We start from the raw sequence: 14,174 nt of genomic DNA, 5'->3' as shown, positions 1-14,174 counted from the left end.
CCGTACTACGAAGACGAAAATGCCCAAAGCATTTGAAAAAATCTCCAGGCTGTTGATGGGGACCCAAACAGAGGCCACAAGCAGGGGGACTCAACACAGTGCTGTGTGACAACCATAACGGAAAGCCAAAGAATCAAATGGACGCTTCATGGAGGGAGGAGGGAGGCGGGACTGAGGACTCAGCTATCCCACAGTTCCCTTGCAGTCTCCGAAAAGCATTTGCATTCTTGGCTGAGCTCCCAATGCCTGAAGGGTCAAAAACATTGTCACCAGTGGTTCAGGGAATATGTCGTCAATTTACCCCCCCCCTCCTTTTTTGCCCCCCTCAAAAGAAAAGGAAAAAAAAAGTCACTGATGTCTACTGGATGCTGGTAGACGGGGTGCTGCAGCGCTAAACAGCAGCATCCTCTCCCCTCCCCTCCCGGTGGCAGACGGTAAAATACAAATAGGACTGATAGCCGTCCTTCGTCATCCTCAAACCTGTGGGTTGCTCCTGCCGGCTGGCCTCGGTGAAAAATGGGAATGACTCCTGGTCATTCCCTTCATTAAGCTTTGTGTCCTGGAGATTCAGTCCTGGCAGATGGTGCAATAGGGCTGGTAACCGTCCTCATCATAGCAGCTGGAGGCTGAGCTCCTCTCCCCCCCCCCCCCCTTTCATGTCTAATGGAGATTCTGGACTATCATAGCAGCAGTGGGAGGCTGAGCTTCCTTCTCTCCCCCCACCCTTTAAATGAGTAATGGAATGAGATGTCCTTGCCTGGAATATCATAGCAGCTGGAGGCTGCCTCCCCTCATTTTATCTCACTAAAAAAGTCAGTGTTTCTTATTCCTGCATTCTTTATTACTTCATCACACAAATGGGGGGGATAACTGCCACGGTAGCCCAGGAGGGGTGTGGGAGGAGGGAAGCAACGGGTGAGGTTGTTGCAGGGGCACCCCTAGAATGGCATGCAGCTCATCATTTCTGTGGGGTATCTGGGGCTCTGACCTGGAGTGGCTGTGCTCTCTGGTTTCTGTAGTAGACTTGCCCCATATTCTAGGCAGGACTGACTCTATTTTTAGACAAAACATAAAGAAGGGAATGACCTGGGAAGTCATTTCATTTTTGTCCATGCCCCCCGGCCGACCTCAGCGAGGCCAGCCAGGAGCACCCATGACAGCAGCAGACGGTACAAATGACTGGTAACCGTCATCGCCAATTTCCAAAGCAGCAGACGGTGCAAATAGGGCTGGTAACTGTCTCTGCTAACTTGCAAAGGCAAATGGGGGATGCTGCTGTGTAGCACTGCAGCACCGCGTCTGTCAGCAGCATCCAGTACACATACGGTGACAGTGAAAAAAGGCTAAATAGGCTCCATGGTTACCATGCTATGGCGTCTGCCAGGGCAATCCAGAGAAAAAGGGCGAGAAATGATTGTCTGCTGTTGCTTTCACGGAGGAAGGATTGAGTGACGACATTTACCCAGAATCACCCGCGACACTGTTTTTGCTCCATCATGCATTGTGATCTCAACCCAGAATTCCAATGGGCGGGGGAGACTGCGGGAACTATGGGATAGCTATGGGATAGCTACCCACAATGCAGTGCTCTGGAAATCGACGCTAGCCTCGGTACATGGACGCACACCGCCGAATTAATGTGCTTTGTGTGGCCGCGTGCGCTCGACTTTATACAATCTGTTTTAAAAAACCGGTTTATGTAAAATCGGAATAATCCTGTAGTGTAGACATCCTCTGTGTTTGCCAAAATGTGCATGCTCGTTTTGTGTCTGAAAAAACAGCATTTATACTTGCAGCAGACAACTGCACGTGCAACTGCCTGTTCTGCCTGCACGAGCATTTCTGTTGCACCTACAAATGTGAGTTTGTACAGTTGTATGTACGCTTTTGCAGGTGTACCCTTTTGTGAAAAGTCCTAAGTAATTATAGGACATTTATAGATTCCTGGTTCTGAGGTACCATGGAATGAATCTGTGACAGATACGATAATATGCTGCCCAAACCTTATGGAATGAAGATAAATATGATTGAATGAGATTCAGTGACTTTGGGTACATTGTATTAAACATGCAATTGTTTGTTTGTTGTATGATTTTATGTAACTTAAGATCTGCTAATGTAATTCCTTTGGTTATCAGCCCTTTGGAGAGGTTTGCATCTAATTGAAACTGGATTCTCCAGGGACCAACACACAAAGAAAGGATTTTTTTGATTAAATAGCCTGGTTTTAAACAGGCTCCAGGCCTTTTTCCTGATCCAGCAAATGGACAGGACCCTGATCCACAGAAGGTCCCAATCCTTAGGAGGACAGGGCCTATGGAGGGGCCCATAGGACTGCGTGCTTGTTCTGAGCAGAGGCTATGATGAACTTTAAACCACAGGAAACCCCTTGGTGGGATTTGAAGGACTTCTTCTGCTAGAGCCTATTTTAGGGTTGGGGTGATCTCTGGTAGGCTTAGCATGCTTATAGATTATTCTGTTTTCTCTGTAGTTCTTTTACCATAAGAATACAGTAGGCGTGCATAGGAAGTGCTGTGCTTATAATGGTGGACAATTAGTCTATTGTTCGTCTCCAAAGAGAAAGTAAGCAGGCTTGCTTAGGTAGAGTTGCTTGCTTGGATATGACCGTATTGTCAGGGGCTGTGTGATCTGGAACTACCCTGGTAAGAAGGGAGTGAGGTGCATGTCTCCACTCAGAAGAGCCTAGAGTGGGTGCACTTGTGGGACCATAGATTTGGGACACAGGGGCAGTTACCCTAAATTATGACAGAATCCCACTGATGTAATTATTAAACACAGCATGCCAGATCCCACAGTACTTACTCAACTATTACTCAGTCACATTCCCAAGAACTTCAGTGGGAGTTTGACGGAGTAAACGCTGAGTAAAATTCAGTGAGGATCTCAAACTAGGGCCCAGTAAAGAGGTTTTCCTGAATAAAGTTGACAGCTCTGTGATTAGTGATTAAAACCTAGAGAACTTAATTCAGTGACATAAGGAGGCAAGTAAAATAGCATTGAAAAACTATAAGAAATGTTACCAGGATTAACCATAAGAGGTGTGTGTATCTGGGAGTCAGAGAGCCAAAAATTGTTTTTCTAACTTCATGATATTGTTTTGCTATAACCTTTCAAAGAGCAAGAGGAGATGGTTCATGGATGGAAAGGGTAGACATTAAAGAACATGCACGGCTCCTTCAGGTGAAAGGCAGCTTTGTGGTTGCTAATAGTTCTGAGAAGAAAAATCAACAACAATGTTATAATTAAAAAACTACAAGTGGAACAAAACATAGCGCTGGGTCTACTGCCCGCCATCTGCTTATAGGGAACAACAAAACTGAAAAGATTATTTTCTTCACCATGAGTCAGATAGCAGCAGGTAAATAAAAGTGAAAATCCTTAAGAACTGCCATTATAATTATCTGAGACCAAGCCCAGCACTCAACTTTGTACCAGGAGGTTGAAGGAAGGGGCTCAAGGGGCAGGAAAATTCCATTCACTTCATTTCCTGTCCATCACCCCTGACACTCTGAGGGGAGGCTTCCCAAGGTATTAGGGGGATTGGGATCTGCTGAGGCAGAAACTGTCCATGTGATGATTCTTGCCTCTGCTGGTACCACTGTTCCCTGGCAGCCCAACCATTGACTGGGTTCCCTCTACAGGTGCTCGGCGAAGATAGGTTGCCATGGAAGAGAATTGTGGATTTAAAGTGCCATTAATTCTGCCTCAGATACCAACATAATTAGGAAGGGACATGAGTCTGGAGTGCAGTCTGTTCTCTGCTCATCCCCAACCCCTAGCAGAGCCCTTTTGGTCCTGAATACCTGTTACGGGGCATCTGCAGCATGTCTGGGGAAATGGAGACTGACTGGGTAGTAGAGTAGGCATCTGCATGAGCTGGTTGAGATCTCTGTGCACAGAGTCCCCTGAGTGCAAGAATCTCTGGGACATGATCCAGCCTTTGATGAAGAACACTGAGCAATCTAAAAAATGTCTAGACAGTCTGTCTCAGCATCTCCTCCCCCCTCATTTGGGAGAGAGGGAGAGTTGCCAGCCTTGTGTGGTATCACTAGGCAGGTCCTCCAAGATCTTGCCAAGGGCCTCCAGCAGAGAGAGGGAAATGAGGATCTGATATTTTAAATATAAAAATGATCAGAAAACATATTTTGGAGGTGGGAAAGTCTCAAAAGTTCCCACTGTATTCCTACTTCATACAGCGGCAGCAAGGGACAAAAAGCCTTTGGTTTTATTTAACCTTTCAATTTTAATAAGGTTAGATTTTAGTGAAAACCCTTTTTGTAAGGAACTGAAATGTGGAAATCCACATAGAAACAATTAGAAGGAGCCTGAACCCTATTTTAGCAAGTTACACTTCAGTGTTTTCTGAACTAAGGGTCAGTTCCTACTACAAATTGAAATTTCTTTCAAACTGATCATTTGATACTCTTTCCACCTTCTTAATGTTCAGTTATGCAAATCAAACTTTTCCAGGCAAAGATAATTTTTACATGGAGTCGAAAAACTGGAAAAGAAATCACACTTATAGTTTTGGTTTTTTGCTTGCCTTTCAGATATTGATGAATGTTTACAGAATGGCCGGATCTGTAATAATGGACGGTGCATAAACACAGATGGCAGTTTTCACTGTGTTTGCAATGCTGGCTTTCATGTGGCACTCGATGGAAAAAACTGTGAAGGTAAGAGTTTTTTCTGAAGTTATTTCCCATCGGTAATTACAATTCCAAGAGATTATTCACTTTAAAAAATAATAAAAAGTCTTTAGGGTGGAGGGAGAGAAGGAGCTGGGAATCAAATTTCTAAATACCTTTTCCTGTGTCTGGGAGGGCAAGTAAACCATCCTTTGCAGCCAGTTCTGGAGCCGTGGCTTGGCAATCGGCAACAGGATGTCTGTCCAGCAAAAGAAATAGTACATACCACTATCGCAAAATGAAGAGTTCCTTTGATGGGAGTGGTATGTTTTAGAGGGGGGAATAAGTCACATGCTGCATGATCTTATTGTGAGATTAACAGCATGCTTTAATGGGACTTTATGGGGCAACTAGCAATGTGCTTTATGTGGATTTAGTTTGGTCCAACCTGGAAAAAAAACTAGGTGTTTCAAAATTTGAAAATGTGAACTTAACTGATGTGTTCCTACCTCATAGACCTATAGTGGAAAAAAAATGAAGAATGTTTTTTATCATGCTTCCCAAGGTCCTTGGGATAGTTCCCAATGATCTGTTCATATGTTAAAAGAATTTCAAGCACTGTTCTTAGAAATGTTTTTGGCAGAATATTATCTCAGTGATTCAGCTCTAAGACTTAATGCCAAAATTCCTGGTTGGGACAGATACACAATTTTTTAAAAAATCATAAATAATTTTGGTCAGACTTCTCCTGTAAGTAAAAAGAAACCACGCTATGTCTAGGAGTATAATTTCTATCCAAGACAGCTGCAAAATTAAGGAAAATAGCATGATTCTGAATATATTGTAATGTCATTATGATCCAGTGATTTTATATTAGTAGTGATTTTGTTAATCCTTGGTAGAGACAGACATTTTAGGGATCTATTTGTCCTGCTCCCTTTAGATTTAATTTAACACTGTAGACTTCTTTTTAAACATCAAATATGTAACTACGTCATTTAAAATAAATGAAAATCCATTGTTACCCGAGGCCTGACTTCTTCCCTTCCCACTAAATTCCATGTGCTAATAAGAACCAGAGCACTAAATATGACAATCTGATAAAACATTTATCATTCCATTAAGCATGTTGCCAGAATATATCTGAACATTGTGTATTGCATCAACTTCTAAAATCATTGCATCTGCTGCACTGTAATGGGTCAAAGTTTGCTCTCGGGGGTTACACATCCAGTTCTTGTTAAAGACAATGGGAATTGTGCTGCATATATAAGACTATAAGTGTAGCCTTTTAGATTAGACTGATGACTATCCTGATCTTTGATAGATTTAATGAGCCCAGTTCATTGCTGTCTTGCACCTTGCACACTCATTTATACCAGTGCAGAATAAATGCAAAGCGAGTATAAAATGTTGCCAAGATGAAAGAGAGCAGTTTGCACTCCCTGTGCATTGATGTGAATGATTGCAGAAGGTGCAGGACAGCAACAAATTGACCCCATTTATCTATCTTTTAATATCCAAATTAATACTTTACTATATGTGTAAGAGTTGTGGAGAATTTGTCTATTATATTTATAACTTGTGCATCAGTATTAACCAATAGATTGCTTGTTTTGAAATATTGAAAATAAATGTAAATTAAAATGGTTTTTCTTCGTGTTACAACTTATGTATTTCTCAGACAATAGCAAAGTATCTTTTATTCAATGCAGCTAGGTCACAGAGGATACCCTGGGGTTGTACAGTTCAATGGTTAGTCAGCAAGTATTCTAATAGGCAACTTGTCACCTAAAGAAAGTGAAGTGCTACTTTTATTTTAAATGGAAGCTGGTGATCAGAACGTTAGCATCTGAAGAAAGCCCTGTTGCATTTTCCTGTGCAGGTTTGAGCAACATCATAAGGAGTCTACGTAACACAAATCTGGGACTAATGGGGGTTAGAGAAGTTTTCACTCCTAACACAGTTGTCTCCTCCACCCACCTGTAGGTGGTCTTATCTTAACAACAAAAGAAAAATTGTGATTACCTTTTAGCCTGGAGGTTGCCTATAGTTAGGCTCTCACACATCTGAAAACCATACTTCCTCTTCACCCAGGGAGGTTTAAGGTCTCAATTTAAAAAACAAGTGTTTTATCAGGTGGCAGTTTCAAGGATTTCCAGAGTCTAAATGTCTTTTTTGTGCTTTTCAGTGATTTCAAACTTATTTCTTCATCAACAAATGATACATTGCTATAAATATGAGTAATCCTCCACAACGGAGTTTGGTTCCATCACCTGTTGATATTCGCCATAGATTCACGCAGCCACATGAGATTTTGGTTTGGCTCATTATCTTGAGGAGATAGTTAACAGAAGCTCTTACTATTTCATCAGTGTGAACATTTGTATCCATTGTGTGCAATTTCAGATATGGATGAATGTAGCATAAGGAACATGTGCCTTAATGGGATGTGTATCAATGAAGATGGAAGCTTTAAGTGCATTTGTAAACCTGGTTTCCAGTTATCATCTGATGGACGTTATTGCAATGGTGAGTGTTTGATTACAATAAATTAGTGCTTTCAAAGGACGTGATTCATATCTCTGTGACAGCTTAAAGAATCACTGAATTTCTTCCTACTCTTCCACCCCACACTGACCTTTGAGACCAAGAAGGATTCAGCAAGTTTCCATCAAATACGTTCTTTAATCAGCTGGAAAGATCTGTCATGGACCAAGGCAATTTCTCCTCTCCACAGTGTTAGCAACTCTCCCAAATAATCAGTGGGAAATGTTGCTTGAGCAAAGGCTGAAGGATTTGACCCAATTACACTTCTGGTCTTTACCTATAACATCTTCTGCAGCTTGACTCCCACATACTTTCACTTTTCTTGTCTCTTCCTGTTCCTCTCTGCTTGGCCACCCAGACATCCTGACTCTCTGCCCTCCTTGGATCTTTCTCGCCCTCCTGTCTCTGTGCTTCCGACCCTGTACCGCACCTCCCAGCAGGGCTCAGCACCCTGGTTGGTGGGGACCTAGGTGAGAGCACCACAGCAGCTTAGTCTTTCCCCTTTGCTATGATAATTCAGCCTCACCCTCACTGGATGACAATGTAACGTTCTGTTTGCTGGCTATGTCATCGTAGTTTCCGTCCTGTCCCTTAAGAAACTGGAAGTTTTCTGTGTATAAATCTCATATTTCAACAATTTTTATAGGCACGAAGCAGAAAGCAAGGAATAAACAAACACTCAGCCAAGTTACTTAGTTTTTTTTTTTTTGTTTTTTTTTTAATTATAAATCTTTTAGCTCTGGGGATCAAGTCAACAATACCCTAGGGTAAGTTTAAAAAAAGTCAACTCATTGGAGTACACTTGAGCTTTTTTTTTCATTCCCTTTTTTTTTGTTTTTTCCTGAAGAGCAATAATAAAAATCATGGTTTTGATTTCAAGTTAATACTCTGTTTTTTAAACAATTGTTAGTACAAAAGACAAATGAATGTGAATCCATGTCTTAAGGTCTGGATTGGAACCACACCTTGTCTGAGAACTTGGACCCAGATCAGGTTCAGCAGATCTCGTAGAGCTCTGAAAAGCTAATACAATAATAATTTGACACCTCTCCTACTGAAGCTGCAAGGCAGATCTATCCAAAATTCAGGAAACTGGATGAGAGTTGCATGTTTCGCGCCAGAGAGCAGCTTATTCGCGGAGAGCCCATAGGGCTGTTTGTTCAAGATGGTCATAGAAGAAACAACTCTCCACTAATGTCTCAAGCGAACGTGTAACTCCCCCCTCAGACACAAACACACACACCTCTGCCCCTGCCCAACTGTCTCCTCAGCCTTGGAGCTTAGTCACTGGCTGGGCCAGCTGTAACTTGCACAGACATACAACAATGCTTTTTCTTTTTTTTGGTTCAGTTTTCTTTCTTTCTTTCTTTCTTTTTTTTTTTTTTGAGAATGCTGACTCAGCCTCTTTCTGTGTTAGGGCGGGAGAGGGAAGGGTGATAAGGACACAACTGAGAAGCAGAGGACTAAGAACTTGTCTTTTTCGGTATGTCAGTGTCTGAATGGGCAGCAAGATGAAATACAAACATGGACAAGACACTAATTGAGACGTAAAACCCAGTGATAGTTGTCCTTGCCTCAGCACCGCTGTCTAGTAGCTGCTCTCTGTTTGTTGTGGACACACAGCTGCCATCACTAGTAATGTTGGCAGCCACCAGCAATACTATTCCTTCATCTCTTAAAGCAGACGTGGCCAGTAACACTCTATTGGCATCTGTCGTCATCCTAGAGTGAAGGGAAGCACTACCAATGTTTCAGCTGGTGGGGGTGCAGAATGGCAATGGAATGTGGGATCACACACTAGGTGGGTGGAAGGTTGCTGTGGCACAAGACCCCTGGCAGCAGCTGCTGCAGAACACCAGTGTCACTGGCACAAAGTTTGATGTGGCGCCACCAGCAACCTGAGCCCCTCACAGGGACTTATCTCAAAGGCCCTCATTGACTTTCACTTTTGGCATAATCATCTTAATGTTTTTACAACTTATTTCGGCAAGGAAATGACATAGATCAAACGTTCAGTAGAGAAATTGACTCATGGTCTTAAAAAATGAACCTGTGATTCTCTACTTCCCCAACCTCATTTGTGTGTTTGAGGGCCAAACAGGAGTGAGGATCCAGACAAAAAGGTATTCCTGGCCCAGAGAAATGTTACTTCTGTGTATCAAAGGGGACAGATTTGAAAATTATCCAAAATTGCAGGCAACTCAAATGATTCCTGCTGAAAGCTGGAACAGATTTTGCAATAAAATAGAGGGTTTCCCCCATTACCTTTCAACACTCGTAGTAAGCCTTGACCTCTAAGAATGAGCACATAAATAGCCAGGAAAGGTGAGATTGTTATTTGGTCAAAATCCATTTTCACTTTGCTTTTAACTTCATATTCACCTCAACTATCCCTGCTCCCCACCTCAAACCACAGACCTTCCTGAAATAACACTTATTAGCTCCCAGAAATACATTGTGGCTAAAATTAACATAATTCCCTATTCAACTTCTGTCATCACATTAACAGTTACATGTGTTTAAAAAAACAACTACTATGTTTCATGACTTTCCCTGTGGATTTTATTGCATCCTCATTAACTCCTCTTTGTATACACCATTACAGAGTAAATGGTTTCTTTTTGACTTAAAAAGGAGTATTTTCAGTAAGTAAGCTTTGAGTGCCAGATTTTTGCACTGCATGCACCTCTACACACACATGTAATTGCAATCCTAGAGTCAGATTTTCTTCTAATAAATCTCTGTTGAAGTCAATGGTGATACCTCAGTTTACACTAACCAAGAATCTGCCCTCTAATTTGCACATGCAATTACTATCATTACACACAGAAGTTGGGTATGTGTGCACAGAAACTGACAGTTATGCAGCAAACTGGCTACTGTATCGGTGTGAAATTGACAAGTGTTTTGGCAAACTTGTTAGGGGATCAAATACAAAGGAATATAAGATCTGCAATATACACCATCCCACTCTTATAAGGATCTAATTTGATGCACTGTAAGCTGAGTTTTGAGACATGGGTGCCATAAAAACACTTTCCTAACCCCTCGTTAGGATATTGAAATTGACCCTTAGTTCCATAGAACTGGCATTTAAGTATGAAGAGGGGGCGTGTACTTGGCTGTCTGAAAATTTTCACACAGGTTTTAATGAAATAATGTGCCCAAAAGGAATGTTACACCATAGTTGTGAGTATTCCCTGTAATACAAGGGACATTAAACTTATTTACCATGACAGTTCTCTTATCTGATATTTTGCATTCTGGGTGCATTGTTCCTGTTTTAAACATTTAATAAATTGTTTCACCTTCAGATCACAAATCCTACCGTGGTCAGCAGGATTGAAAGTGGTTGTTTAGTGTCCTGTGAAATAAGTTGTTTTCAGTTCAGAATTTAGGGAACTAGCTTGTGTTATCCGGGGTTCTTTCAACCCAAAGCTCTTGGTAACTTTTACTCTGTGCGAGGAGGTATCAGGAAATAAATCAGGGGAGACACGGCTGTCCGACCGATAGATGGCTGGCACAAACAGGACAACATAAGAGTGCTTTCACTTAAAGCTAAACTTTACTAGTCTCAAGCACTTAACACATGTCTGCAACAAGATTAGTAAAACACCCTCAACCCTTGATAATTACCAAAGCAGAGTGTGGCTTTTGAGTGACACAGCGGCAGGCTTCCGGTAGCCAAATCTTCCATCTGCCGGTGGCGACCGCAAGATGTATCCATGAAATGAATTTAGCCCATGCACTCAAATATAACTTCTATTTACAAATATATTTTGAACAAGGAATCTTGGCTCATACAAGCTATGTTTTGTGCCAAACAGCACAACCCAAGTAAAACATAGAGGTGTTTCACTCTCAATTTGCACTTTTAAGGTCGGGAAAAAAAGGAAATTATCATCCATTGTGAATACATAAAGGAGAGTTGTTCTAAAGTGATTATCTTGTAAGTGTTATACGTGCTTCCAAACAATATTTTAAAACATTCCCTCTGTAATCCCTAATTTTAGAAAAATAGCACATTCCCTGTGTCAAGAAAATGCTATCTCTGTTAGCAGGATATGCAGTCTGTTAAAATGTTTGACTGATTTGACATCCCAACTCAAATGTTAAATAGTTTTAACCTTGTGTTTCAGTGCTACAGGACTTATTGTTCCATGTGGCCATTGTTGAGCAAAGATGATAGCTTGTATTTAACAGTTGTTCAGGGTTCAGTTCATTAAAAAATTCCTTCGGGGCTGGTGTGTAATTTTCCCATTAAAAAGTTTACGTGAAGGGCTGTAAGAAGCATCTGATATAAAAACCCAGTTGTCATGCAGATCACCACGAGGACATGATGTGTGGGCTGGGCTTGGACACTTAGCTTTCATAAGTGCGCCCAAAAACTGAACCCACAGCAGGAAGAAGAAAATTCTTTGGGGGCCCTGTGAAGACTAGTCATAGGGGTCAAAGCTTCAATTTGCTATCTGGCCTGATTTCTTACCGTACAAACTAAATGGTAATACAGAAAGGGAATGCCCTTTTAAATACTACACAAGTCCTTTGTCTTAACCGTCATTGTTTCCTTCTTCCTCCAATTATGTTTTTGCATGAGTGACCCCTATTTTGGATTGTGCATCTCTTGGGAACATATTAGGAAAATGTAGCTCTTTTCACTGAAGGAAAGTCCACGGAGAGCAGGATACTTTTCACCCTGAATTTTGCGCTCTCTGTTTCATAGAATGAGCTACTGTTGGAGAGTTTATTTTTAATTAAAAAAAAATTGCACTAATATTTCATTTGGTGAAGTAGTATTTGTTTGTTTGTTTTTTATTGAATACATTGAAAATAAACCTTGCAAATGCAAATTTCAGCCAGGCACTGAAAATTGTTTAATTTAATTTCTAATAAAGCTTATTCTGTTCTTTAATAGACATCGATGAGTGTGAGACAGCTGGAATATGCATGAACGGGCGCTGTGTGAACACTGATGGCTCTTTCAGATGTGACTGCTTTCCAGGTCTTGTAGTGGGACTAGATGGACGTGTGTGCGTTGGTAAGACAAACTCATTGTGAGACAAGTCACAATTAACTAACTAAGTTAAAGCCTTAAAATTGCATTGATGGGCACACCATGGGTTAGCTCATAGCACATACCACATGACACTGGATTGGTAGGTGCTCCTAGACTAATGAATGTCTTTATTTGTGAGGCTCACTATAATTGTTCACTTTTCTCTGTTTTCTTTCTTTCCTTTTTGAAAAATTCCTCAGGCAAGCATCTTAGCTGATGTAAACCAGCATAGCAATATTAAAGTCAATGGAGCACTATCAATTTACATCAGCTGAAAATCTGGCCACTATATTTTAAAACAAATGCATAAAACGGTACTTAAGAACAAGTACCTCCCATTAGCTCTTTACTGCTTTCCTTTAGACAAGACAGAAATTCTCCCAGTATTCTCTGGGATGTTCTTTAGTTTTGTCGTTAACATTATAGATAAAATTTTCCCATGAAGTACATTTCTTCTATGTCAACATATCAGTTTCTTTTAAGGTGCGACATGAGAACTTTTCCATTGTCTAGAGATCTTTCTCTTTGAGTACCCAAGAAAAATTGCCACTCATTTTAAAATAATTTTTAGTCTCGTAGATTGAAAAAAAAATCATGTACCATCTATAGGCCCCGCTCCTGCAAACACAGAAATGCTTAACTGTATGCCCAGGAGTAGCCTGGTTAACTTCTTGTTTGTTAGTGTTTCAAGGATCAGGGGCAGAGGTCCTATGTCCCATCTGCTTAAACCCCTCCCGCCCCATTTTTTTGTTTACTGTTACAAATTATGCCAACTTCCAAATGTCTAGCCCTTTTTTTGACCTACGAGTTATCAATTTAAAACAAAAGTGTCCGTGTTTTTGCTTTTGTGAATATTTTGTGTCTCTTAGGAAAAACAATGAAGTGGTTGCAGTATGGCTGCAGATTCTCACTTTGTTTTGGAGATAGCTTGTGGGTCATTTGGAAGTTAGGCTGCAGAATGGAGTTGCTTAGCTCAGCATTTCTGTCCTGACCTTTTTATTGCACAAAATACAAACATGCTGGGCTTAATCCCTGGTGTTTCACAAGTGATGAATTTGCGCCCACGGGTGCCCACAATGTGTATAGTGGGGGTGCTGAGAGCCATTGAACCAAGCTATAAACCTTGTATATAATGGAAACCACTTCAAGTCAGGGGGTGCAGGAGCAGAGGTGAAAGTAAGCCAGTACCAGGGCGGCCAGGCTTCCCCAGGTGGCAATTTAAAGGGCCTGGGACTCCCAGCAGTGGCTGGAGCCCCGGGCCCTTTAAATTGCTGCCAGAGCCTCACTGCTGGAGCCCTAGGGTAGTGGAAGTTGGGCCCTGGGGGTTAGGACTCCAGCGGCTATTTAAAGGGTCCGGGGCAGTAGAGGCAGGGGAGCCCCAGCCCTTTAAATAACCCCTGGAGCCCTGCTGCCAGAGCCTTGGGGTAGCAGTGGCAACCGGGGGCTCCGGCAGTGGTTTAAAGGGCCTGGGGCGGTAGCGCCGGCCAAGCCCTAGGCCCTTTAAACTGCTGCCAGAGCCCCTGACTGCTGCTGATACCCTGGCAGGAGAGGAGGACTTACTGGTACAGGCGGGCCGAGCTGGATCTGACCCCCTCATGCCCCCCTCTTCCACCCGAGGCCTCGCCCTTCTGGGGGCCAGAGCCAGCCCCAACCCAGCCCCGTACCAGTAAGTCCCTATTTCTACTTCCACCCCTGTGCAGGAGCACCCCTAGTTCCAGCACATATGTTTGGGCCTGTATGAATCAGGAACAAATAGCACATTTGGATAGAAACAGGAGGAAAACTATTTGATGTAAAGTGAAATCCACCTTCAAAATCTGAGAATAAAGTGGAATATTCCAAAATAACATTGTTTATATATTCTTTCCCCTTCAAAAATGGCGTGACACCTCAGAGTGTTGGTATGTGCTAATCCTCAT

At 42.0% G+C, this 14,174-nt stretch overlaps 1 protein-coding gene and 1 long non-coding RNA gene across 2 annotated transcripts in view; one reads left to right on the top strand and one right to left on the bottom strand.

Moving 5' to 3' along the window:
• The window catches only part of LOC142047327 (uncharacterized), a 28,405-nt gene extending 23,329 nt beyond the window's left edge, over positions 1-5,076 (bottom strand). Inside the window, exons 1-2 of the long non-coding RNA XR_012656559.1 lie at positions 4,826-5,076; positions 4,565-4,689 (exon numbers count right to left, since the gene is read on the bottom strand). This is a non-coding gene — a long non-coding RNA (uncharacterized LOC142047327). The remainder of the gene's footprint in view (positions 1-4,564; positions 4,690-4,825) is intronic.
• FBN1 (fibrillin 1) overlaps positions 1-14,174 on the top strand; it is a 221,881-nt gene that overhangs the window by 108,591 nt on the left and 99,116 nt on the right. The window contains exons 14-16 of the mRNA XM_032762923.2: positions 4,572-4,697; positions 7,059-7,181; positions 12,115-12,237. Of these exons, the coding sequence (XP_032618814.1) occupies positions 4,572-4,697; positions 7,059-7,181; positions 12,115-12,237 (372 nt within the window). The remainder of the gene's footprint in view (positions 1-4,571; positions 4,698-7,058; positions 7,182-12,114; positions 12,238-14,174) is intronic.

This window comes from Chelonoidis abingdonii, chromosome 9 (assembly GCF_003597395.2).
Source record: "Chelonoidis abingdonii isolate Lonesome George chromosome 9, CheloAbing_2.0, whole genome shotgun sequence".
Lineage (NCBI taxonomy): Eukaryota > Metazoa > Chordata > Testudines > Testudinidae > Chelonoidis > Chelonoidis abingdonii.
The sequence above is the reverse complement of the archived record's forward strand: the minus strand, read 5'-3'. Positions and strand labels throughout refer to the sequence as shown.